Source organism: Salarias fasciatus, chromosome 15 (assembly GCF_902148845.1).
Source record: "Salarias fasciatus chromosome 15, fSalaFa1.1, whole genome shotgun sequence".
NCBI classification, from domain to species: Eukaryota; Metazoa; Chordata; class Actinopteri; order Blenniiformes; family Blenniidae; genus Salarias; species Salarias fasciatus.
In genome coordinates this window covers 25,975,870-26,002,283 of record NC_043759.1, presented here as the reverse complement: position 1 = coordinate 26,002,283, position 26,414 = coordinate 25,975,870, and the positions used below count along the sequence as shown (strand labels likewise).

Here is a 26,414-nt window from a genome sequence, read left to right as displayed (position 1 = left end):
AATCATGAACGACATTTTCTACATGTATGCCAGTTTTTTTTTTTATTTCAGAATGAATGAAATATGGAGACAGCCAGCAACACAAGTGTACAGAAGAAGCATAGCTAAATTTATAGAAGGGGGAATAAAAGTAGACCTCTTTAATATAATCATTTCTCATGACCCCTTTGACCGTTGTGTGTGATGTTAAGGCAACGTTTTTCCCCTTTTGTTGTATGTTTAATTTAAAATCTTGTAAAGTTGGTCCTCATCCAAGATGGCTGCCGATGTCAGTTCTAATGGATGGTTTACGAGGATCTCTTTTATTAGAAATTCTAACTTTCTGTGCCTAAAATAACAGCCTTGGGTGTGTTTGTCCAATAGTATTTCAGGTGGTTGAAAGAATTAGCATTAACTTCTTGCTAAGGTGTAAATGGAGAGTAAACTAGAGCGTCTCTTTCTGTTGCGCTTTCTGAGCCTTCAGGCACCCGTAGTCGCAGTTCACCGTCTTCCGGTCCGCGGCTCACCTTCTTCCGGTCCGCGGCTCCCCGTCTTCCGGTCCTGTCAGTGCGGGATGAAATAACTTCCTTCACTTTTCGGTGACAAATATGCTTCGAAATGGCAGCGGACATGGAGATGTTTTATGGCCTGTGCTGTTTTGGAGTCATTGTCGCTGTCGTCTTGGTTCTCATGTGGTAAGTTAGCCGCGTTAGCTTGTCGAGTCCAGCTAACACCAGGGTGTCAAACATAGGGCCTGCGGGCCAAACTGTGACCGGAGACAGTAGAGAGATATTCCTTCAGTGAAAGTCCCAGCTGTTTCTGATTCAGTCACTGTTTTGGTGAGAGTAGCTTGGGCTCGAGCTAGCTAATTAGCATTTAGCATCAGAAGCAAACTGGATCTGAATCAGCTGATCAGCAGGAGAGCTGGAGGAAGCTGCAGCTCAAAACAGACCAGAGGATAGCCAGATGGATGGATGGATGCACTCAAAGCTGCATTGAATATCCTGATAAATACCTTGTGGCAGTAATATTAGCTGGAACTCAGTGGCAGTAAACTCAACTTTAAATAATAAATGTGACCTGAATGAGCTGCTGCTAATGGAGAGAAGGAAGGTCAGTGGGTCTGAGCTGTCCTCTGGTTCTCCTGTTGATGGAGACTAAACTTCCTGCTGGTTTCCTGAAGCGTTTCTTCATTCCTGCGTGTAGGTTTGGGTTTGATCCACCCAGGATCCTCGGGAATCCAGATGACACAGAGTTGGTCGTCCCGATCCCTGAGAAGCAGATGGTTCGGGTGGAAAACCCCTTCTTCCTGGAGCTGGGCTCACGGCCCGCCAGTGTCCCCGGTAAGGAAGGAGTTCCTATATCATTCAGAAAACTTTATTTCTTTGTTCCTCATCTGATCTCTGTAAAACTAAATGAGGTCAGCTTCGTCGATGCAGAACATGAAGCCTTTTCCAGAAGTCGTAATGTTCCAGACTAAGACGCAGCTGGTTTTCAGGTGGCGTGTCCATCAGGCCGTCCTGTCTGGAGCCCAGCGTTCTCACCTGCTTCTGGGGCTGCGAGGTCGGCGCCCTGCAGGAGGCGCTCCTGGCTCACCAGCACGGCGCCACGCTCCGCAGCGCCCGCCTCTTCCAGGACGCTCTGCGCCTCCGCTGCAGCTACTGCCAGACGTTCCAGTATCCTCCACGACTCCGGCAGCCCTGAGCTGAGCTCCAGGCTCTGCAGTGTGTTGGTGTTTCTTGGGTTTGCCCTTTGACCTCTGTCTCAGCGTGGGCAGCGAGGACCGAGAGGAGCTCCACACCCAGATCCCTGCGGACCGCGGCGTCCGGGACTTCGGCCCGCCGCCCAGAGGGCGTTACCCGCTGGTTGCCGTGCTGACGTTCGGAGACTCGGAGGACGGGGGCTCGTACAACATCGTGAGTCCGTTTCTGCTTCCGCCTCCTCAGAAACTCCTTGTCTGATCCCGGAGCGTCTCTCCGTCTGCAGGTGGCGAGCGTGACGGTCGTTCACGTCCCGGACGACAAGCACAACATTCCGGCGCGGATCCTCTTCGAGTACCTGCTGACCTCTCAGGGCAACGTGCACAAGCTGATGGTGAGTCTGCATGTTCTTCCTGTCAAACGGTTGTGTGCTTCTGGTGGACCTGCTGGATGTGTCTGTCCTCTCCTGCAGTCGATCTTCATGGCGGCCGACGGCAGCGAGGCGTCCGAACCGCCAGACCCGCAGCCGGGCTCACGGCCCGGAGGACAGATGGAAGGCGGCGGTGGCAGGGTAGATGAAGCCGTCGGGGACTGCGTGGTGTGTCGCGGCGCTCCGGTCAACAGGGTGCTGCTGCCGTGCCGCCACGCCTGCGTGTGCGACGGCTGCATGCTGCACTTCCAGCACTGCCCCGTCTGCAGGGCCTTCGTCCTGGAGTCCTTCGCTCTGACCCGGCCTGGCGCCGCCGCCCGCTGAAAGCTCTTCACAAGTCTCCGTCGTGTCCAACATACGGCCCGCGGCCCAAAACAGACGGTCCATGGAAATGCAAAGAGGAAGTCAGCAGAGTTGACCTTTGGCTAAGCCCCGCCCCCCTCAGCGACTGCTGCTAACTCGGACAAGCCGTCGCAGCATGACGCGTTTTCATGGAGGATGAAGCAGAGGCTGAGCTGACAGCTAGCTGCGTAGCATTAGCATCGGCTCAGGGAGCAGCGTGGAAATGACTCCATGTCGGGATAACACCTCAGTTTAATGCTGTGAAGCGTCTCACTGGTCCAGATCTGAGCCTCTGGGTCTCCGGCTGCCTGTCCGTCCGTCTGACCTGGACTCTCTTCAGTAACGAGGCTGGGAATTCTCCAGTTAACAACGTAATTTATTTATTTCCATGTTATTGTTTCAACTGTCAGACATTCCATGTTTAGTTGTTTAATGGAGCTGAAGACTGGCTGCGGTGAAGAGAAACTCCCGAGGCCTCGTTTATCTTCAGTGTGGATTTAAGTGTATCACAGACATCACTGAGCCATCAGTACTGATGGATCCCACTGGTTCTTATGGGTTCTAACCGATAAAATTACAAATTGACTATCAATGAATGAATGTCTGCAGCAGAAGGAAAAATAAAGAACAAAACAGAAGCAGAACGTTGGTTTATTTCCTGAACTGACTGAAGACTGAATCATGACCTTAGAAAACGCCGTGCAGCGAAATGACAGCCTGACTGCGAGCTTTCCGTTCAGTACACCAAGAATTTATTACTACAAGGATTGTGATGATAAAACAAACCGACTGGACCCCGTCACTTAATATACTCCCCACAAACACAAGGTGGCTCTGAGGCAGAGAACACGGTGACCTCTGACCCCGGACGCTCTACACGGGCTTGTAGTCCAGCTTGGACTCCAGCTTCTTGGAGTCGGCCACCTTTCGCACGGCCTTCATGAAGTCTTCCTGAGTGACGTACTCCCGGTCCGAGCGGATGGCGAACAGTCCTGCGGGCGAGGAAGCATCGGCGTGACGCCCGGCCGAGCAGGAGGAGGGGGAGGGGAGGGAGAGGAGGAGGGGGAGGCTCACCTGCTTCTGTGCACACGTTCCTCAGGTCGGCGCCGTTGAAGCCGTCCGACAGCTTCACGATGGCTTCGAAGTCTGGAAAGAGTCAGAGCGTTAGCAGAGAAGCGGCCTGGCTGCGAGGCGGCCTGCAGGGACTGACCGATCTCGCCGTGCTTGGTGATGGGACTGGAGTGGATCTTCAGGATGTCCAGGCGAGCCTGCTCGTTAGGCAGCTCGATGTCTGCGGAACACACACACACACACACACTCCTGAGCCTGGCTTTATTTCATGAGTCCGGGGACGAACGCTGACTGGAGGACTCATACGGATTTTGCGGTCCAGTCTTCCGGGACGCAGCAGGGCGGGGTCCAGGGTGTCCGGCCGGTTGGTGGCCATGATCATCTTGACCCGGTGCAACGTGTCGAAACCGTCCATCTGGTTGAGCAACTGCCAAGAGACGAGAACAGCCGGCCGTCAGCCGCCGGCGAGCAAACGACACGCGACGACGTCTGAACACCAGATACCAGACTTTCAATCTAAATTCTGTTTTCAACTTTGTTCTGGCTTCTTCACCAAGTAGTTCTCCTCTAACACCGCTTTACTCATCTTTCTAAGTCATAGCAGCATCACTCTGTGGATGAATGAATGAATGAATGGTGTCTGGGCCTGCAGGCTGGTGTGAGCTGCAGGACACCAGAGACCAACTGACCTCCATCAGAGTCCTCTGGATCTCTCTGTCAGCTGAGGTTCCCTCGGAGAATCGACGGCCCCCTGAAGGACCACACACACAGAAACACACACATTTTCACTCTCCATGCTCAACGTTATCACGCATGATCTGATTCTGACAACAAGGGGGAAGATTTTCCTCCTGGGGTGGAGGATCGGTCCTCATAACACAGCTGTACTGAGGTCTAGAACCCAGAATCTGAGCTGTACTGAGGTCTGAGGGACAGAAATCCGACTTGAACAGGACGGTTTGAAGAAGCAGAGATGCTGAAAACAGCAGGAATACAGACAGAAAACCAGGAGTAACGAGGAGAGAAACACACTAAACGGTGAGAAAAGTGAAATTACTGTTTGTTTTGAAGAAAAGTTCAACAAAACATTTTAATTTTCTGTTCTTGAGTATCCTATACATCAAGCATCTGATGTATAATTTGAGAAAATTCATTGTTATTTTAATACATTAAGATTTTTTTAATCGAAATAATCAAGAAAATAATGTGTAGATTAATTATTATAAAACCAGAGTTAAAGGTGCTGTAGGCAGGACTTTGCTAGTTAATGCTAATTTTTCTGTGTTTTCTTTGGATTAAATGTTAGAGTATCCATTGATAATCCTTTAGGAGTGTAGCATAATTGCTGTACCACGAGGGCGCAGCGTTTCCATCTGTCTCTGTTCTGAGCTGAAAAGGAATCTTGACAGCTCCAGGTATCTTTGACCAATCAGAAGAGCCCCTGAGACTCTAACCATGACTGGTCGAGGGGCGTTCGTCACACGTTCTTATGAGAGGGGCTTAACTTGCATAAGGGCGTGATGTCAGAGAAAACAGGACAGGATTGGCTGTGCTGGGTTTCAAATCGCCATCTTAGATGGGTCAAATCGCCATCTTGCTTAGGTAAACCTAAGCAAGATGGCGGAGATGCCGAATCCTGCCTACAGCACCTTTAATTACTGTAGTCGAAACCAAAGGCTCCACTCCGACGCTGGGCTCACCGATGGCGTCGATCTCGTCCATGAAGATGATGCAGGGCTGGTGGTCTCGGGCGTAATTGAACATCTCCCGGATCAGCCTGGCACTTTCACCGATGTACTTGTCCACGATGGAGCTGGACACCACCTGCGGCAGACCAGCAGCAGCTCATGAGGAGGAGCCGCCTCCACCCCGACGGAGGCCCGGCGGCTCACACCCACCTTCAGAAAGTTGCAGTCCAGCTGGCTGGCCACCGCTCTGGCCAGCAGAGTCTTTCCGGTTCCTGATTGAAGCAGGAAGAAAGAACAGTGAGCACAGGAGAAGAAGCAGCGTGATCTGTGGCACAAAGTCAAGAGAGAGGAACCTGGCGGTCCGTAGAGCAGGCAGCCTTTAGGAGGAATGATCCCCACCCTCTGAAACAGCTCGGGGTTGGTCAGAGGCAGCTCGATCACCTGCCAGAGGAACAACCACCGTACGGTCACACCTCCACCAGCAAGCAGGCTCTGGTAACACTGAACAGGTTCAGAGTCGTCACTGACCTCTCGCAGCTCGCGGATCTGTTCAGACAAGCCTCCGATCTCAGAGTAGGAAACGCTGCCGGGGTCCTCGTGAGACATGTTGTACACCAGAGGATCCACCTCTCTGGGAAGGTACCTGCAAGAAAAACACACACCTGCTGAGATCACAGCCAGGGGACGATTCAGCCGGAAAGAACGGAAGCAGGCGAGTGTGTGTGGAGGTGCTGAATATCCTGTACCCACCTCATAATGGTGAGAGTGGTCATGTCCAGAGCCACCCTGGTGCCGGGCTTCAGCTGGGATTTGTCCAGCTGGGACGGAGAATCATATAACAACACAGTTCAGACGCAACGTTCTCACTCTTTCAAACACTAAAAAGCTGCACTGTACCGTATGTTCTCTTAATCAGAATGTGTGAATGTCAGGATCCCAGAGCAGCACTCACCTGCCTGCGACAGCCAACCACATATCGAGGGCCGTTCGTGGCCTTAACAATGACTGTAAACAAGACAAACAACAACAACAAAGTGCAGGGTAAATGAAGTGAGCTCCGGACGAACAGGCAAGGTGATGACTGAAAACATCATAGATTCCACCAGCAGAGCACATTTTCACCACTGCAGGGCCTCAAAGCCTGCTACGCTTCACCCAAAAACACGAGAAACACCAGCGCAGGAGGAGGGGGGCCGGCCGCAGACGGCCCGTTTGACCACATTTAGCTCCAAGTGAGTCACACCATTCAGACATGAGGTTATCCCACTAAAACTATCATGTTTGTGCAAAGACACAAATGTAAATACAACAAATACTCACATTTTTCCTCAGTGAGCTGTTTCAGCACCTCTCCAACAATCTGCAGGGACGAGACGGTTTCAGTGTGAGCTTACCAATGACAGTAAAGGCCAACAAAACCGAACTGAAGCACGTAACAAAGCATTATCAGTCACTGAAGACATGAAGATGAAATCCTGCTTCTAGTCATGTTTTCTCTCAGTAAAACACTGTCAGAAATCGTTCAACCAACTGATTTTGAAAATCACGAGATCTTTAATTTCAACACATCTGTTTTGTGATCTTCCACCAAATCAAATTTACCTGAAGAAACAGAACACATCGAGCTGTTAAAACATTATAACATTAAGACAATACAGCGTTGACGCTGGAGTTCAAAAACTGTATCTTATGTTGCATTTGTAAAAATTCAAATACAATTTAAGAAGGTGAACATTTCATTACATTTCCACGTTTTTGTACCGAAAATGTCATATTATAACAAAAGCAATCATCTCTTTTAAGGTAGAGTGATATGTGAGGGGTGAACTCATGTTGTTTACATCCTGAAAGCCCTGAGAGATCTTTTTACAACGTCGAAACTTCAGTTCCAAAAACAAACAGCTTGTTTGTCTGATTACTATTTCAAATGTTCCCCAGGAGAACGGAACTGTCCTGGCAGATCTGTGTGATCGGTGTAGAAATGAGATCTACTGACCTGTCCGACGCTCTGCAGAGCCTTCAGGTCGTTCTCTGACTTCTCGTACTGTTTGGTCTGTTCTCTCAGTTGCTCTCTCACTGAAAAAAACATAAACAACCACAGTTTTACACACGTTTTTTATAAGCAAAAAATAAATAAAAACACCGATTAAGGGAAACGCAAGACGTCGACCCAAATCTTGTTCGTATTAACATTCGCCTCGTTGGTTTTAATACATTAAAACCCAAATACAATACAGCAAAGATCCCAGAGAAAAACGACATGTATGTGAAGCGTTGCTCAAGAAAGTTCTGTTAGTAAGTTTTACTCTTTAGCTCGGTTAGCACTGCTAGCAGTAGCCGCTGTATGTCTATTCATTTCTACCAAGATGCTAACGGAATGACAAAGCACAAGCTAGCCGATGAGCTAACTGAAACTATTTCATGGTTTTCTTCAATCCGAAAAATGTTGACGACAACACTGAAAATACACCACGAAAAGTCCGAGTCCAAAATGTTAGTTACATTCTTTTAATCGCCCGTCCACTTCTTTATGTTCCAATAATTTCTTCCTGTAGTCCTGTAGCGCTTTTTCTCTTGTATCTGCCATGTTGCCGCAGTGAATGCCGGGAAACTGCGGCGTCATTACCATACTGTTAACACTTCGCGCTGGCGAATGACGTATACGCGGACGGGTCGGCCATATTGGACCGGGCAACGCTCACCGAAATACAGAAGAAATACACAGAAATACATGGTAGTAATGGTTTTTCTACATAAATGTGCTTTATGCAACGTGTTTGGATATCAATAAGATTTAAGATTTTACAATATAAGGAGAGAACATATAAATGTTCCAATCAGTTGGTCCCATTCACTTTATTTTTGAGTAGATTACACTTGAAATAACACAAATATTTGTTTTGCTACTATGCAGCTCACAGGTTTGTTAAAGATACAAGATGAAATGTTTTTAATTCTGAGCTCTCACCAAAATCTAGAGGAGAATATCAAACTGAGATTTTGGTTTGCTTTCTTAATCTATATCAAATTAAAAGGAAATGTGAAATAGATAGATGTTACCACACAAACAATTAATGTGCCAGACTGAAGATTTTGCAGAAGAAATTCCAGAATGATCGCTTGATATGGTGCAAACCAAAAAAGGATGTAGATTTTCATCCACTGAGGTTCCGTGTAAAATGATATACGAGAGAAGCAGAATAAAAATAGTAATAGACTTTTTTTAGTAATAATACTAAAAATGTGCTTCTTTGTACAGGATTAGGATGACCTTGTTTTCCTTGACATGCTGCACCACCACAGTCTGATACCTTTATGAGTGTTCCCAACAGTTTTCTTCTATTTCACATTATTAGAATAGACTTTGAAGAGACCCAACTGAAAGTTGTTACTTTTTCTTTTCAGTCTATTCATTAGGATTTGCACAGAGCAAACTGAGGACTGAAGGCTGTGATCCTGCAGATTATCACTAGAGAGCAGTGTTACACCTTTAACTACTCCAACTCTGCACCAAATACATCCTGGAAAAGAGGCACTAATGCAAGAGACAAAAATGAACCAAGGCGATAAGAATAAGTGGTAATATTTCAATTCAATTTAAATTGAATTCAATCACTTTATTCGTTGCTGAAAGCCATATAGCGCATCATTAAAGAACACCTTAATGCATGAAAATATGTAGATACAAAACAATATTATAAATCAGAGGAAGTGAAGTCCTTCTCATGCACTGATATAGTCAAGTAGTTATCAAACACAGTGAAATACTTTTCTTTTCCATTTGGGGTAAAACAAAGAGAATAAGTGATCTTTGTTAGGAGGATTTCTGTCAGTAAGCCACAGATTCCTGCTGTTCTCTGGGTGTTCAGCCTACAGATGTGTTCCCTGCGGTCAGAGACGTGGTCGGAGGAGAGCGGCGAGCTGACGCTGACGTTAACAGGCTCTGAGGAGGCGAGATGCTCTGTGACACATGTCAGAGTCCAGTCCTGCAGCTGGACCAGCCCTCCTCCGACAGCAGCGCCGGAGCAGAGATCCAGGAAATCAGGAGAATTACTCTGCATCAGATCATCCGCTCTCCACATTTATCCAGAAACAGTGGAAAGAGAGCTTATCTGCTGTTTCACTCATTCTGACCTCTAAGGTCACCTCACCTCCTTCTACATGGAAGGAAGCAGTTCCAGAGGCTTTCTGGACTGTCTTGTTGTACATTTTTTCTGCAGTTATACTGTATTATATCCTCTCCATGTTCTTTGTTCTATCAGATATTGCACATTTATGTTTTTTAAATTCTACTTTAAGATTTTGTTCCTCCGTTTATGTTGCCCATCTTCTCTTTGTTCTATTTTGGGTGATGTTTGTTTGTCTGTCTTAGCTTTTTTAAATTCTGGATGATATATTTCTATATCTGTGGACACCGTAGGAGGACAAGCAGGATGAAGAGTGGATTCCAACGTGTGCAGATTTGACAGAAAAGCTCAGTTTGACCTTGATTCCAGAGGCTTTTAAGTCATTTCATCACTCAAGAGAGATCATTTAGCACTTAATGAGGAGTGAGAAAACTACCTGAATGTCTCATGTTGATGAACTGGATTTTCAGTCCAAAGCATCTTCTGATTGGATCACAGTTCTAAAACTGTTCTAAAGGATGTGTAGATCTGGAGGTTTGAAATCTAAACCGCCTCCCTTTCCAGAACATCCTGGACTCGTCTCATGAGGTAAACCTGCAGCCCTCATCCACACACACTCCGTCACACACTCCCTGGTGAAAACATCGGAGCTGGAACCGTCTGCAGAACGAGCTCATCAGCTTGAAGAGCTGCAGGAAACACGTTTCTACATGCTGTTGAGTGTGTGTGTGTGTGTGTGTGTGTGTGTGTGTGTGTGTGTGTGTGTGTGTGTGTGTGTGTGTGTGTGAGCCTCCTCCTCCTCCTCCTCCTCCGCCGCCGTCTCCTTTGTTTGCTTGAGCAGACGTCTGAGCGGATGATAAATGAGCCTGTTTCTATCCTCATAATTGGCTCCTCGCCGCTCGGCCGTGGAGCGGCTCCACCTCTGGGTGTCAGTCATGGAGACGCTGACGCCCGGCCGGATCTCCCTCCGACAGCCCTGCTGATGCCGGCTCCCGGCTCCCCATTGGGCGGCGGCCGCCGGTCCATCCATTACGGCGGTGACAGTACTAATCTCCCCCCAGACGCCGGGCTGCCAATGCGTTAAACATCATCTGACCGGCGCTGTCACTCCGGTAGCGCCGGGCGCGGCGCCGGGGTGATGGATGAGGCCGGCCGGCCGCCCATCCATCACCTCGTCTGCTTGTGTTTGTGTCTCCTGTCGCCCGTTCCAAGGTGTGTGTTATGGTTGTGCGCATGTCAGTCAGGTGTGTGTCGTCAGCTGCAGGTCAGAGCTCAGCGCTGAGTCTGACTGGGATCGTTCTATTCTGATGTAAATTAGCATCAATGCGCCGTGTTTTCAGCCCTCGTCAGCCTGGCGACCTTTGACCCCGCCCGGCTGCACCTTCTGCTCCTCAGAGCTGATCCATCGACCAGGCGGCGCACAAGCTGCTGAAGGGACCAGCTGGATGATGGAGAGACTACGGGGTTAAAACATCTGGACCCAGAACATCTGGATCCAACCTGCAGCAGAACATCTGGATCCGACCTGCAGCAGAACATCTGGATCCAGACTGAAGCAGAACATCTGGATCCAACCTGCAGCAGAACATCTGGATCTGACCTGCTGCAGAACATCTGGATCTGACCTGCTGCAGAACATCTGGATCTGACCTGCAGCAGAACATCTGGATCCAACCTGAAGCAGAACATCTGGATCCAACCTGCTGCAGAACATCTGGATCCAACCTGAAGCAGAACATCTGGATCTGACCTGCAGCAGAACATGTGGGAGCTGAGTAAATCCCCTACAGGTATCCCTGCAGGAAACGGAGGCTACAGTTCACACCGGACCACCAGAAGCGGACCGGGTCTGGGGAGTCTCCCTCTCTCCTGCTGCATTCAGACCTTGGTCTCTCAGTGGAACCATGAAAGCTCAGATCCCTGCTGGAATCACGGTTCAGCTGCTCTGACGGTCTGGAGCAGAGTTTCATCATCGGACCAGGCTGAAGCTCCACAGTCTACCTGAGCAGTGACCGTGTTTTCGAGGATGGCCTTTGTGATTGATAGATTAGCTGCCGTCAGTCTGATTGTGGAATATTTACCAATGGAAAGATGAATTAAATGTGTAATAACATTCTGAGGAGCGCGGTGAAAGAACAGCGTTATAAAGCCAGACAACAACAGAACAGTGTCAACAGTAATTGATTCCTTACTGAGGTTAGAACAGAAGTTTCTGTGTTATGTTTGTGTTTGTGTTTTTGATTTCCATTGGTGGACACTGAATTTTCTACATGTTTCTTTTTCTTCTCTTTTTTGCCCCATATCTTACATGTAAAGTTTCTCGGATGGCCGCCAGGGGGCGGTAAGGTCTCTTCAACACAGCATCACGGCCTTGATTTATATCACACATGATCATCGACATGTCCACATCATTATTATTATTATTATTATTATTATTATTATTATTATTATTATTATTATTATTATTAGATAATTTCTTATTGTTAGTTTAGAACACGTTAGAACAGTTTTTTTTTTTTATGTGAACAAATGTTTAAGCGTGACCCATGGAGGTGAGGATCTGGTTAGATGCCCCTCCGGTCTCCTCCCATTACAATTTATTTTTTTATTTGCACGAGATAAATAGATATGAAAAATACTACAGAATTTAAAGACAAACATACCACTCATTTCTGTTTTCTAACTTCTATTTCAAATCGTGCTGCCCTGATTTTCTTGCCCATATCTTCATATGGATATGATTGTTTTCCTTCTATTTTTGCAGGTGTACTCTGTTCCCATCCGGTCCGCACTCCTGAATGAGAGGAGTCATTATTACAGGCTGGACAGGGCCCGAGCGGGTCTGTAGACACCCAGAGAAAAACACGTTTATTCACCAGAACCACAACCTTCTTGATGGATCTGTCAGAGGAAGTGGCATTATTATTTCATTATTGTTATAATGAATATTATGTTGGTAAAATAATAGGAAAATGATGATAACTATAGTACTAATAATACTAACACTACTACTAATAATAATAATAATACCTAGCAGAGAGGCTGCATTTTTCCAGGGCCTTAACTTTCTGAAAAACTCAGAAATATCTGGCAAAATGGCTCCATAGCGCCCCCTACAATTTGTACACATTTTATAACGTAAATTATGATTATTAATAATATTTACAGACGAATGATAATGCCTTGATGAATGGGGAAAACAAAGAGCAATAATAATGATAATAATATTAATAATAATAATAATAATAATAATAATAATAATAATAATAATAATAATAATAATAATAATCACAACAATAAATAAATATGTAATTGATCACCACCCTGCAAACATTTTCTCTAATCCAGAAAATCAGACACACAGAAAAGAAGGAAATGACTTCAGCATGTGAACGGACACAACTCTTCCCTGCTTGTGTCTCTTTTCAGGATGAAATCCAGCTCTGCCTGTTGTTGGTTCTAGAAATGATCATTGGAATTAACTGACAATTAAGGACACACACACACACACACACACAGCACATAGAAATAAAGTGGAGTCAGACAAACTGAGAGGTTTTAAAGATATGTTGCTTTCTTTCAGTTAATAAAAACATCAGTGGGAAAAAAATCACTTGTTTTTCTTCTAGTGATCAAAAAGCACAAACATGGACTGAAACACACACATAACACAGCCTCAACACAGTCCACAGTGCTCGCAGTATTACCACGCAAAGAAAGTGTGTGTGTGTGTGTGTGTGTGTGTGTGTGTGTGTGTGTGTGTGTGTTCTCGTATTTCTATCCTTGTTGGGGCCAAATGTCCCCACAAGGATAGCAAAACGTGGAACGACGTGCCTTGTGGGGACCTTTTTCCGGTCCTAAGTAGGAGAAACAGTGTTTTCTTGACCATGTTGTTGTTACTGAAAAAAGTAAAAGTGCAAAAACATTTCTTTAGGGTTAGGCTTTGTTGTGGTGTGGGTTAGGGTTAGGGTAAGGGTCAGGGTTAGGGGCTAGACATGAATGGGAGTCAATGGACGGTCCCCACAAGGATAGAAATACAAGACTGAGCGTGTGTGTGTGTGTGTGTGTGTGTGTGTGTGTGTGTGTGTGTGTGTGTGTGTGTGTGTGTGTGTGTGAGATTTCCTTAACACCATTCCATTTGTACACACATCTGGAGGAGGAGAGAGAGTGATCCTGTGATCAGTAGAAAAATAAATCCATGATTTCAGAGGAGATGAAGAAGTTCTCCTGCTCTCCCGTAGAGCCTCCGCCTGAGTCCCACAGCTTCATCAGGGGGGTCTGGTGGATCTAGTGGATCAAGCTGGTCCACTGGATCCAGTTGGTCTGGTGGGTCACATTGATCCAGTGGATCTAGTTGGTCTGACTGATCCAGTGGATGTGGTTGAGCTGGTGGATCCGGTGGATCCGGTGGATCAAGTGGGTCCAATGGATCCGGTGGATCAAGTGGGTCCAATGGATCCGGTGGATCCCGTGGGTCTGGTGAATCCGGTTGACCCGGTGGATCAATTGGGTCTGGTGGATCCCGTATGTCTGGTGGGTCCAGTTGATCCAGTGGGTCCGGTGGATCTGGTGGGTTCAGTGTATCCAGTGGGTCTGGTGAATCTGGTTGGCCCGGCGGATCCAGTCGGTCTGGTTTATCTGGTGGGTCTGGTTGGCCCAGTGGATCCAGTGGGTCTGGTGGATCTGGTGGTTTTGTGGTTTGAGCGCCGGGAGTGTTGGAGCTGAGCTGCACAGATGGAAGACGATCCCTGAGCCAACCACTGAGGCCTGGACACACACACACACACACACACACACACACACACACACACACACACACCTGAGTCTGAGGCTGCACAATACAAGCTTTTCATGTCTTCACTGAGTGAAGTAGGTCGCGTGTTTGCAGCAGACAGTGAGAGCAGCTACAGTGAAGCCACAGCAGATTCACTCATTCATCCTGTCATGTGAGCGTCCGCTTTACCGCACAGCCGTGTTTCCTTCCCTGCACCGCTGCCCCATGCAGCACATGTCACGGCTCAGAGTTACCGCAGCTTCACCGAGGGGTTAATGTTACCCAGAGACACAGAGACGTAACGACGTTAAAGGCTAATATTGTCACAAATCCTCATTAAACTCCTGTAAAAATGTAAAGTCAGTCTTCATGACACTGACGTCTTGATCTCTGTGCAGCTGCAGGTAGACTTTTATGGGATTTCTTCAGATGAGCCGCTGCTATTTGCTGGGTGAACTTCATTACCAAAGCCAGAGAAATGATGAAGCAGAGAGGAGGGGGCGACGCCGGCATAGACCCCAGGAAGAGGAAGAGGAGGAGGAGGAGGAGGAGGAGGAGGAGGACAAGCCAGAGCAGCTCCTATTTACATATAAAGAGCTCTATTAATCAGGCGAGCGTCATTACAGCGCGGCTCATTGAGCACCGGAGAGTCGCTGTTAAATAAAACCCTCCGCGCTCCGCCGCCTCTGGCAGGACATACGTCTTGATTTGAGAACTGTCAGAGGTGGAGGTGGGGGGGGGGGGGGGGGGGGGGGGGGGGCGGGGGAGAACCAGGAGGAGATAGATAGATAGATAGATAGATAGATAGATAGATAGATAGATAGATAGATAGACAGATAGGTTTATTTCTTCTGAGGGACGGCGGCGCTCCTCACCTGACTCCGCCCACCTCAGTCCCGTGGATCCAGCTACAAGTAGTGCCACTGTCCGTCCATGGCCATGTTCATGCCCATGCCCCCCATCGGCCCTGCAGCACAGAACACACTCTGAGCCCCGCAGCACTCCGGGCTGGCAGCCGGCACAGGCTTTTATTTTGACGGTCATCCATACAGAAACAGTGGCAGGAGGATGTAAAACACACGACATTGGCTCAATAAAACGCCTTGTTTTCTACATAGTTACTGATAACGACCCAGAAGCCACTGGAGGAGCCAGTAAACACTACTTCCTGTTTGAGCTCACCTCCAGGCCGGAGGCCCAGGTGCTGCTGCCCGTCCAGGACGAAGCCCCCCATCGGCTGGCCGTCCGGACTGTAGGCCGCTCCCTGACTCACTGCAGGAGAACACACACACACACACACACACACACACACCTGTCAAGCTGCTCCAGCTCCAGCCCCAGACCCTGGAGGAGGCGTCTCACCTGCTCTGTTGGACTGGTCGATCATCGGCTGGACGATTCTCCTCCTCGCATTGATAAACCTGCACAGAAACAACAAGGCGCGAAATGTCTCGTGAACACAGGAAACGTTATTCCGTTTGGTAAAAGTTCTATTGGTAAAAAAACTGTATAATTTTTGTTGTTTTATTGTTCAGTTCAAGCTGTATCTGTTCTATGAAAATAGATTGAATCTGTGGCGATGAACCGCCGCCACCAGGGACTCTGAACCGCAGCACCGCCGCTAATGTGCCAAAACAGAGACCATCCGGCATGTAAACCAGCAGCCGGGGTCTCCGGGGGTCTGCCGGGGTCTGCTGGCGGCGCCGCCACACCGCCCTCCATCAGCAGCAAATCACTATTGATCTGTAGCCTGGAGCTGCTGCGATGATACTTAAACAATCAGAGCCGTCAGTGACGTCTGAGACTGGAGAGGATCTGGACCGGGTAGCTTTGAGATGATTGAATTTCTGTTTTTTATTTTTTTCCTTCATGCAGAACCTTCATGTTGCAAAATCACATGAATGTGGTTTTGCAACATGAAGGTTCTGCATGAAGGAAAATCTGAGGTCAACTGAGGAACTCGATCATGAAGGGAAAACACAGGAAGCAGGATTTCTGAAGCTCCGCTGTGTCCTGACAGCTGAGAGCCGCTCCAGGAGGACAGGAGCAGGGAAGGAGGGTGAGAGTGTGTGTGAGCAGCGTTCACACCTACCAGTTGTTCACCTGCAGGATGGTCAGACCGGTGTCCTGAGCCAGCTGCTTCTTCTGCTCCTCAGAGGGGTACGGGTGCTGGGGGGCAGAGGAACGGCAACTTTACTGGATCGGCAAAGGTACAAGAAGATCAGCAACGTGTGTGTGTGTGTGTGTGTGTGTGCAATGTGCATGCATATGAGTGTGTGTTTGTTCTTGTGTGTCCCCACCCAGTCAGACACATGCACTCCATACAGTTTTCCTCTACATTTGCATGAATGATCCTCGTTCATCTGTAGATATTTTCAGTGGCTGGAGCTTCTCAGCTTGTTACACTCATTAAAGTTCACCATTACAAATAAATAAATTTGATGATGAAAGCACAAAGATGAGTGTGTGTTTAGACATCTGGCCTTTTAGCTGTTTGAAGCTGTTGTACTTCCATTTTCCCCTTTTTCATTTTTCTCCTTTTTCTTTCCATTTAAAATTTTCTTTTTCTCTATTTTGTCCTTAATATTTTTCTTTGAATTTTCCTTTTTTGTACGTTTAAATTTTCTTCGATTCCTCACATTTATCCTTCCTCTTTCTTTCCCTCTCTTTTCCTGTTTGAATTTGTCTTATCTCTCTTTTCTCGTTCCCTGAAACAAAAAAGCTACTCTACCAAACTGACTGAAATGACTTTGATCATTTCTCCTGTACCTTTCTTCCTCCTCTCTGGTAGTTTTATCTATTTGATCAATTCCAGCCATTCTTTCTGTTCCAGCTGTTCTCTCTGTTAATCAGAGTGATGGAGCTTATTCTGTGACACATTCAGTGTGGTTACCTGGTGTAATTCGGAATTGGTTTATTCTAAATTAAGTAATTCAGAATTATACTCCTGAGCCTGATGTTTAATCCTCTCTCATGCCGGGGTCTGCGGAGCGCTCTGATTGGACGGGGCAGCCGTGACGTACTGACGTCTCCCGGAAGTAAACAGCGTTTTTCTCGTCTTTGTTTCTCGATTAACTTTGACGCAACAGCTTTGAAAATGTCCGCGTTGTTCAGCGCCCGTCGATGCGCTCGTTTCATTATACCCAAGTCTTCTAAAACAGTTAATTAAACCGTCTCTATACGCGTCGAACCGCGGGATGGGGGCCGCCATCTTGGAATATTGCGTCATCACGACAGAGCATGCGCAGAACGACCAGAATGAAGTCGCGCCTAATTAGCATATAATTTCGATCTATTGGGATTCAAACTTGATTCTGAGCAAACGTTTCATGCGTTTTCACGGTCATTTTAGAGCAGAATTAAGTTTTATATGAATTTCGAGAGGAATAAAAAGTCCCATGTAAACACAGAGCCAGTTTGAAGGGCGGCTGAGCGGCCCTGCAGAACACAGGACGTTCCGGGTTCCTGAGGGGAGCCGCCATGTCCGTCCTACCGTCAGGTGCTGAAACAGCCAGGCTCTCATGATGTTGGTGGCCACTTTGGGGAAGATGCCCCGTTTCTTCTGCCTCTTCTTGTCCTGGTCGTCTTCGTCTCCCGTGGCCGGAGAGGCCAGGTTGTTGTCGAGGCCGTCTCCTGCAGCACGGGACACGAAAACAGGTCACGCTGGAGAAAAGTTGACTGTTTTTTTCTTCTTGCTCACTAGATAATGATGATCAGTGCGCCGTGTGGTCGCTGGATGAAACCAGGGGCTATTAATCCAATCTGACCCCCGCGTTTGACATGGAGTAATGACTGCAGGAGTGTGTGACTGGCAGGAAATAATGGAATCAGACTCGCTGCTGCAGCCCCGCTCATGACTGACCTCCGTCTGAAACGGGACTAATGAAGTCCTGCAGCAGACCCGGCAGACGGGGGCGGGCCGTCCTCCTCCCGCACGCCCGGGACAACACGAGCCCGGGCCTGTCTGCTTCTCCGTTTGATTTCAGCGGGACGCCGCCGAGAATCAGACCGGGAGGTTTCCTTTAAGCTGAGATTTCCGAGCCGGGCCGGGCCGCTCCACCCGCTGCACCCGCCGCGCCTCGCAGCACCCCGCCCGGCCTCCGCTCCCTTCGAGCCATTAATTGTGCATCAGCAGAGATGATTTACTTTTAACAGTGCTGGTTATTTTTCCAGCCCTGAGGGCAGAGGAGCCTTGAAAGCCTGCCTGGAGGGCATGTGAATAATGCATCTGAGCGACTCCTTCCCCAAGGCGGGACAGCATTCCTGCTCTTTTTTAAAGATTTGCCCAAGCATGTCTTTTTGTTTTTGGAGAGGCATCAATCAAACGTGCCTATACGAGCCATATGCACGCATCAATATTTCAGCTAACGGGGCCTGACAGGAAGAAGGAAGTGTTCTGCGATCAAAGGCAGGTGGTGTCCCGCTCCAGGGAGGCTGCCGTCCCTCACACACTCCTCCGGGAAGCTCCGGTTAGCTCGGCCGCTCGCCTGATCTGAGCTCAGAGGACCAGCCGACCAGCTGACCTCAGGACTGAGGGAGGGCAGCAGGGGAGAACATGCAAACTCACTGCAACCAGCACCGCTCAACGCGTCTGTTTCTCAGGAACAAAACGGTTTGAAATATCAGGAAACAGTTTCTGCGCCGCGTACAAACTGCTAATACAGACATGATCTGCATAAATGCAGAAATATGAATGTATGTATGAAGCGTCTCTGTTTATATTATGTACATATGTGTGTTTTTTTCTTTTGTGGTTTTGTCTTTTTTTTTTTGTAAGTTCATGTTTTTCCTTGACATAAAATAAACACTAGAACAAACAAACATGTTGACTCTGCCGAGGCTCGGCTCAGTCTCCGTCTCTGAAAGTGACGGAGGACAGACCGACCCGAACCCCGAGTGCTTCCTGCGTCAGACTTCCTCGTTATGCGGCTCCTAATTGGCCGAGAAACTTATTTTTTGAAGAAGAAAGAAGCAACAACAAGGCCTGCCCTGTTAAATGACATGAAGAGGTCACCCCCCCCCCCCCCCCCTCGCTCCTCTGCTGCGGAGCACCGAGCGCCTCGGGGCAGATCCTCCGCTACACTAATCGCTTCTGACCGCTCCCCGGCAACTCAGCCAATTTCAGCAGTATGTGAGGGTGCCATCTCAAAGTCATGCACCATGCCCCCCCTCAGTCCCCTGCCCCCCCGCCCCACCCCGTCTGCACACGTGACACACAGGAGGAGGATGGGGGGGGGGGGGTGAGCGTTCTGCCCCAGGGCCGAAAAGAAAGGCGGCTCCCAGACGCCCCCCCCTGCAGACCTGCACTCCCAAAGTCCTCAAAACTCAAGGATCCACTCTGCTTCCTCCAGTCAGCCAATCAGGACGACTGGTGATCAGACCAAAGCCTCCAGAGCAGAGAAGAGCCGCTGATCAGGAGGAACCATCAGAGGCCACAGGAATGATCTGGATACATTTAGCAATATACTATATTTATATTATGTTTTTTTTTTTTTATCAGTCTTTTTTTAACTTTGTTTCTGTATTTAGTTCATAATTTCCACATGTCTGAACTGAACTAATAAAAAATATTCCTTGTTTTTTGGTGTTTCTTGGCAAACATTACAGATGATATTATTATTATTATTATTACAATATTCTAAGAGAACTCAGTTTAGTCCATTTGTCCAGAGATCAGGAGGAAACATGATGATTCCGTGTTTAATGTTCTTTAATCCTGAGCCTCGTTGAGAATGTGTTGACGTGATACGAGGAGCTGCAAGTGACACAAAAAGTCTTTCTTCAGTCCAAACTAGACAATTATTTTAAAGGTTCCACATTATGTAACGTTCCCTCCTAATGGTTTCTAACAGTAATGTGTGAATTCTGTGGCTGAGGCCCAGAAGTGAAGAACGTCTCTCGTCTTCCTCACTAGATCCACTTTTCACTGAACATGTGTTCAAACAGGAGATTCACAGGGTTTCCCTTCACGATGTCATGAGGGGAAATAACCCCTCCCCTCTGAAGATAGCTCCTCCCCTTGAATTAGCCCCTCCCTCTGAAGATAGCCCCTCCCTCTGGCAGTGGAGATCTGGACTCAAACTTCAACAGTTTGACAGTGTCTGGCTCTGAATGAAGAAACATGGATTCTAATGAGATTTGTGAGTCAATCAGTGTTAGAATGGAGATGAATGGATGAACATGTGGAAGAAGCAGATTAAGGTTCATATTTAATCTAAGAAAAAATGAAACATTGGCTTTTATCTACTGTTATTTACTGATTGAGTGCATCATTCTGCATCCCTTTAAAATCTCTTGTTTTATATATAATATATATTTTCCTTTTATATCTGAATTTTAATCAAATGTGTGAAATCAGTCAGAAGAAAAACATTTTCTCAAGAGAAATAAGACTTTAAATCAGATAAACTCCTCACAAGCAGGAGAAAATTAACGATATAGAGCAAAACTTTCACCTGGAGAACCAACAGTCTTTATCTACATTTAAAATATTCTAATTAATTATTAGAGTTTTAAATTTCATCCTGTCGTATTTGATTTTCTTCTTTCTCTCTATTTATTGTCTGTGAAGAAATGTTTAAAGGGTTTTTCCGTCTGGGATGAATAAAGTATTTCTATTGTATTCTCCTTTAAAAATGTCAAGATCGTCTAAGAGATGCTGGCAAAGAAGGATGAAAACAGCTGAAAATATAATAAAATGTTGAAATTCTAAATAAACCTCATAATTTCAGCAGGAGGTGGTAGGATGGACGGGTTTTGTGGCTTCAGGTAATTTTTAGTTTGGCAGAAAATTATCAAAAAATGACCAAAAGACCAAACTGTGTCCTTCTGGATCCTCACGAAATGAAACGATTTGCTGTTTCTGTCTGAGACGTGGGAGAATAAACGTGTTTCTAAATCAGACGTCATGTCTGAATAAATGAAATACAGACTTTTTGTCTTTATTCACTGGTTTTAAACTGAAAACAGCTTTATTTTGTTGGGTTTTGCACTGATTTTAACGACAGTCATCTGGATAAATAGCTCTGCTGTGAAAGATGAATTTAAATATATCATGTATTGACGTATATGTGTATATAAATATATAAAAACTGATACAGTTTACCTTTTTGACTTAGAAAAATCACCCTAAACTTCCAGTGAAACATGTGAAAACAGACAAATGTTATAAAAAAGGAACATTTTTGAAAAAATGGAGAAAAATCTGTAAACTACAAAACCTTGTTTGAATGAAATCATGAAGAGGAAATCACTGAACAGTCAGTTTTACACTAATCACTCACAAATAAATGGTGTTTCTGGGACTTCAGAGAGTCTTTAGGAAGAGAATCGAACCAGTAAAGGAGCTTTTAGTAAAAGTCCTAAAACAGGCAGAAATGATAAAAGTGTAGATAACATTTCAAACCTTTCCCTGGGTCTAGTTCTGGTCCTCTGATCCTGTCTGTCTCTGGTTCTGGTCCTCTGATCCTGTCTGACCCATGACCCCCCCCGGATCCTGCTGAACCTGCAGCTCCTCTCTCTCCTGAGGGAATCAGACTCACTCACCCAGCTCGCTGGTGCTGTCCCCCCCGGGGAAGACGTGTCCCCCGCTGGACGGGCCCGGCGTGCCCAGGGACGGCGTGGAGTGTCCGTCGTCGTCCATGTCCCTCCAGGACGAGGAGTTCTGCGGAGAGGAGAGACCCGGTGAGGCCCGGCCTGCTTTTAAGGCGGCGGCGGCCCTCTCTCAGCGGCTCGCCGTCAGCTGTTCGCCGGATGGCGGCGGGATGAGGAGCTCAGCAGATGACGGCAGGACGGCCGGGGGACAAAGGCCCAGTGTGAAGGACGCTCCTTCAGACCGGAGCCTTTTCTCCTCACAGCTCTCCACAGTCATCCTGCTGAAGAGGAGCAGCCCACTGCAGCCCATCTGTCAGGACACAACACCCCGTCCTCCTGTCCCCCTGTCCACCCCGTCCCCCCGTCCACTCAGTCCACTCAGCTCTGGGTATTTAAATATCTCATATTATTCTGTTGACAAACTGAGTCCAAAGTGTTTTTCCGCTCTGGTCCTGAATCTCAGCCTTGGTCTAGAAGTCCCTCTACTGAGTCCTGCTGAGAGCAGGATGGTTCTCTTCAGGTCTCCACCCAGCTGGCCGTCCTGGGGAGCCTGACTGGGTTTCCTTTTTTCTGTATGTATTTAGTTCAGTTGTTTTTTTGTGATGTGTTCCTAACTATTAAATATCACAGCTTCATGGTTTCATGTTGTGTTTGAGCTGGAAATAGTCAGATCTGGCAGCCGTGGAGCTTCCTGGCACCATGAGCTGGTGTTTAAAGCTGATGTTTAAAGCATCATGGCTCCTAGAAACCACTGACTGGACGAAACAAGCGTAGAGTTCTGCCACAGCGCTCTGAAATCTTGCTTGAGGATTTGAGCAGGACGTCTCCACATTGAACATTTGAAACAGGATGTAAATGTGATTGGTCCAGCCTGTCACATGACTGCATCACGAGGACAGAGGAGGTGCTGTGATTGGCTGACTTATGCAAAACTTTAACTCTTAAAATCAAATCAACAGATGATTGATGTGAAAATCAGAGTCTGGTCAAGACGACATGGTCGTAAAAACTAGTGACAGAAACCAGAATGTGTTCTGGATCCGGGCGCTTTTTAAATGGGTTCCAGTGAGACCCGGGCTCTGTTTGAAACCAACATCATGGCCCCCTGCTGGAGGTTCCCTGGAATTACAGCTTTTCTACATTTCAGCTTTATCTTCACTTTTCACCGTCGCAGGTTGGCGCCTGGTAGAAACACTGTCGTTTAGCCAGTTTGAACCAGATTGTGACCCCGAAGAGGCTCCTGGAGCTGGTCCGTTAAAAACCGCGTGTCTGAATGTGTTTGTGTTGTTACGGTTGCTACAGCGTAGCTAACGCTAGCTCCTGCTATAGCGTCCACGAGTTTTAAAATAAAACAAGATGGCTTCCCGGGCAGAGGGAGCCCGAGCTGCAGACTCACCTGGTCCGACAGGCTGGTGTTGGGTCCGCTCAGGTCGTCGAAGCCGGACTTACAGACGTCCCGGTCCTCAATCACCAGGTCGATGGGCATCTTGCCCTTCAGACAGCTGATGTAGCGGTGGCAGAAGTTATCACACAGCTCGTGGACCTGGACACAGAGCGGCCAGCATCAGGACCGAACGCTGACTGGACGGACGGATGATCAGAGGCAGGGGGACAGCTTTACCTTCTCCAGCTCCAGGAGGTGGAAGCGTAAAACCTGGATGGCTTGAATCATCTTCAAACAAGCAAACAAAAAGGTTTGAATCTGAAGAAATGAAACTAAACTCTGCATTTTCTACAGGAAGGAGCGGAGCTCACCAGGTTATCCAGCTCAGCGTTGGAGGAAAATAAAGGTTTCTCTGTGCGGATCTGAGGAGATCAAACCAGGAGTTAGAGTTTCAGAGGGTGGTCCAGGATTTAGACTCACTTATCGTTCACTCAGCCACGTCTGAACCCTGAATGGAACCATTCAACAGTATCGAGGACCTACAGCGTCTTGAGAGAACATGAGGGTTGGAACGACCTGCGAAAAAATCATCAGTCAACCAGTCCCATGATTCTGACTGTCAGATAAATCTGACCAGACATGAGAGCCTCACTCCACCAGACGGTGAACGGAACCTCTAACACCGACGAGTATCCGAGTATCTGGGACTGGCCGGGACCGGTCTGCACCTGCTTGGCGAACATGGAGATGTCCTCGTTGAAGGAGTCGGAGGAGCAGACGTCTCCCGCCGCCAGGCCGGCCTCCCGGGGGCTGCAGGTGGCCAGCTCACACTTCTCAAAGACCAGGGCCAGGAGGGGGAACAGGGGGTGGCTGACACACACACACACACACACACACACACACACACACACACACACACACACACACACACACACAACACAGATTAACTTTAATGTCGGAGGTGTGGTGGAATCAGTTAAATTCCGGAGTTAAATTCCGAGACTCTGTTCCAGCAGAACGCATCAGGTCCTGGAGGTCAGGGTTTCACATAAAGAAACTTCCAGTTTCTATTTCTTCTGTCTGGCTGATCAGAGCAGGAGGATCAGTTCCCCCCTCTGGACTGGATCCATCCTATTGCTGTCTTTGATTTGTGTGTTTTTATTTATTTATTTTTTATTCCTGTCTTGTTTTCTGAAGGACTCTTCAGGCCGAAATGGTGAAAAAGGCCAGAAATTACTCAAATTGATTAAAAAAGAAAAAAGCCTTGAAATTGATTTAAAAAAAAAAACACTATTGCAGGAAAAATAAATAAATACAAACTGCTAAAATCGCTAAAATCCAAGAGAAAAAACAGTTAGGAGGCTTGGCTTAAAAAACGGAGTCAAAATGTGAGAAATGAATGAATGAATGAATGAATGAATGAATGAATGAATGAATGAATGAATGAATGAAAGAAAGTGTCAAGAATGGATTAAAAAGAGGTTGAATGAATAAAATGGTTCAAACTTCTAACATGACAAAAAAGAAATGGTCAAAAATTCAACTATCTGAATGATTTCGAATAGGAGAAAAAAAAAGAGCTAAATGGATTCTAAAGCTTCATCTTGATCTGCTGTGATCTGTTAGGATTAAGTGTGTTTTGTGGCTCCAGAAGATTTTTATTCAGTGTAAAAATGAGAAAAGCTGCAGTTTGATCCCTGATCCAGAGAGGAACAGTGAAGAGGGAGGAACAGGGGAGCTTTAAATCTAACAACACAGGAGGAGGAATTTATTGAGAATTGACAAAAATATAAAACTTGCCTGTATAATGTTTGGAAAACTATCTCTTTTATTTATTTACTTTCTTCTCTATTTTTTGCTCTATTTGTTGTATTTCTTTATTAAATAAGCTGAATCAAACTAAACTGATTGTTTTTTCGTTTATATATAAATCAAAAATCAATAAAAAAAAGGAAAATACATTTTTTAAAAAAAGCTCTTCCAGGCGCGTGAACGGAAAACAGAAAAGCTTTACTCTTTAAACTGAGAGGGAATAAATCATCCGTTAAATTCATGAGAAATGTTAAGAAATCTCACGCTCATTATTGTTATTATTATTATTATTATTATTATTATTATTATTATTATTATTATTATTATTATTATTATTATTATTATTATTATTTTCCTCCTGGAGTTTACCCGTAGATGTGGTCCTTGTCCCTCTTGGCGGAGTCCGCTGCGGGGCCCTGCGGGCCCGGCGGGCCCGGCAGGACGCCGTGCGGGGCCTGGACCCCGTAGTGCGGGTTGGGGTGCGCGGGGTGCGCGGGGTGTGCGGGGGCTCCGTGGTTCAGGTGGTGCACGGCGGGCAGCGCGCGGGGGTTGTGCGGGTCTCCGTACATGGAGGCTTGAACCCCGACCGGGTCGTAATGAGCCAGATCCTCGAACTGCCGGAGAGTTTCAGCCGCATGGGAATTAAAATAAAAACAAAAGGCGCAGAGATGTGAGATCTGAGAGCAGAATAAAGTTATTCAGACTGAAAGAAGCGCGCGGGAGGACGTACCCTGTGCGCCATGGCCGCGCGCGGCTCCCGGTGTGGACGGAGGTCAGTTCAGAGCGGCGAAGTTGTAGAAAAGAGAAATCTGAGCATTCCCCGTCCGGCCCGGTCCGGTCCGGCTGGATCAGAGGCGGCGGGGGGAGCGGGACGGCAGCATGTCACCCAGAGCGCGCACCACGCGCACCGAACACTGCGGAGCTCCGGCGGCGCGCGGCGGTCCTGGAAGCGCTGCTGAGCATCAGTCTGCGGGGGGAGCGGGAGGCTGAGGAGAGGCTGGCTGCGCCATCAGCACGAGCCGCGTGACGCACGAGAGGGAGAGCGAGACAGACCCCCCCCACCCCACCCCAACCCCAACCCAACCCCCCCATTATGGATTTATAGGAAACATCACTAACAAATATAACTGACAGGAGTCATGAGTTTATTATCCTTCATGTCTTAAAGTTCTTTTATTCTGCTTTTCTTTAAATGAAGGTTTGTGTTCCTGAATTCATCCTCAGTAACGTGATATTTATCATCTATCCATCTCTTCTGAACTCTCTCTGACTGGAATCACCTCCCGTGCAGGAAAAGCGGCAGAGGAAGTGGATTTAAAGCTCCTGGGGTCCACAGCAGCTCTGCACGGTCCCGGTCCTCCAGGCGGACTGAACCTTCAGTCGCTCTGGGTCTTGATCCTCCCTTCCTCTGTCAGATGAGGTTCCACAAGTTCTTTTTTTTTTTCTTTGTAAGATTTTGACTTTTGAATAAATCAAAGCAGAAACATGACTTTGTTTCAGTGTCTCGTGTCTTT

The 26,414-nt window shown here is 47.2% G+C and overlaps 3 protein-coding genes across 3 annotated transcripts; 1 reads left to right on the top strand and 2 right to left on the bottom strand.

The window, feature by feature from the left end:
- The first annotated feature begins 512 nt into the window (after positions 1 to 512).
- cgrrf1 (cell growth regulator with ring finger domain 1) lies at positions 513 to 3,087 on the top strand. Its single transcript, XM_030109978.1, has 6 exons — positions 513 to 674; positions 1,186 to 1,322; positions 1,478 to 1,655; positions 1,748 to 1,895; positions 1,966 to 2,073; positions 2,152 to 3,087. The coding sequence occupies exons 1-6, from the start codon at positions 598 to 600 to the stop codon at positions 2,431 to 2,433; spliced, it is 930 nt and encodes a 309-aa protein (XP_029965838.1). The 5' UTR covers positions 513 to 597; the 3' UTR covers positions 2,434 to 3,087.
- Positions 3,085 to 7,815, bottom strand: psmc6 (proteasome 26S subunit, ATPase 6). The gene is made up of 14 exons (XM_030109964.1): positions 7,713 to 7,815; positions 7,207 to 7,286; positions 6,531 to 6,570; positions 6,163 to 6,215; positions 5,961 to 6,028; positions 5,739 to 5,853; positions 5,564 to 5,651; positions 5,421 to 5,482; positions 5,223 to 5,346; positions 4,212 to 4,273; positions 3,829 to 3,949; positions 3,662 to 3,742; positions 3,526 to 3,597; positions 3,085 to 3,443 (listed from the first exon to the last, which is right to left on the bottom strand). Exons 1-14 carry the CDS (start codon positions 7,795 to 7,797, stop codon positions 3,325 to 3,327), a joined length of 1,170 nt encoding a protein of 389 aa, XP_029965824.1. The 5' UTR covers positions 7,798 to 7,815; the 3' UTR covers positions 3,085 to 3,324.
- A 7,184-nt stretch (positions 7,816 to 14,999) lies between these two features.
- Positions 15,000 to 25,642, bottom strand: LOC115401502 (homeobox protein Meis1-like). Its single transcript, XM_030109754.1, has 12 exons — positions 25,631 to 25,642; positions 25,270 to 25,514; positions 23,817 to 23,958; positions 23,460 to 23,510; positions 23,326 to 23,376; positions 23,101 to 23,247; positions 21,657 to 21,774; positions 17,605 to 17,744; positions 16,204 to 16,280; positions 15,474 to 15,532; positions 15,294 to 15,383; positions 15,000 to 15,078 (listed from the first exon to the last, which is right to left on the bottom strand). Exons 1-12 carry the CDS (start codon positions 25,640 to 25,642, stop codon positions 15,020 to 15,022), a joined length of 1,191 nt encoding a protein of 396 aa, XP_029965614.1. The 3' UTR covers positions 15,000 to 15,019.
- Between the last annotated feature and the right edge of the window lie 772 nt (positions 25,643 to 26,414).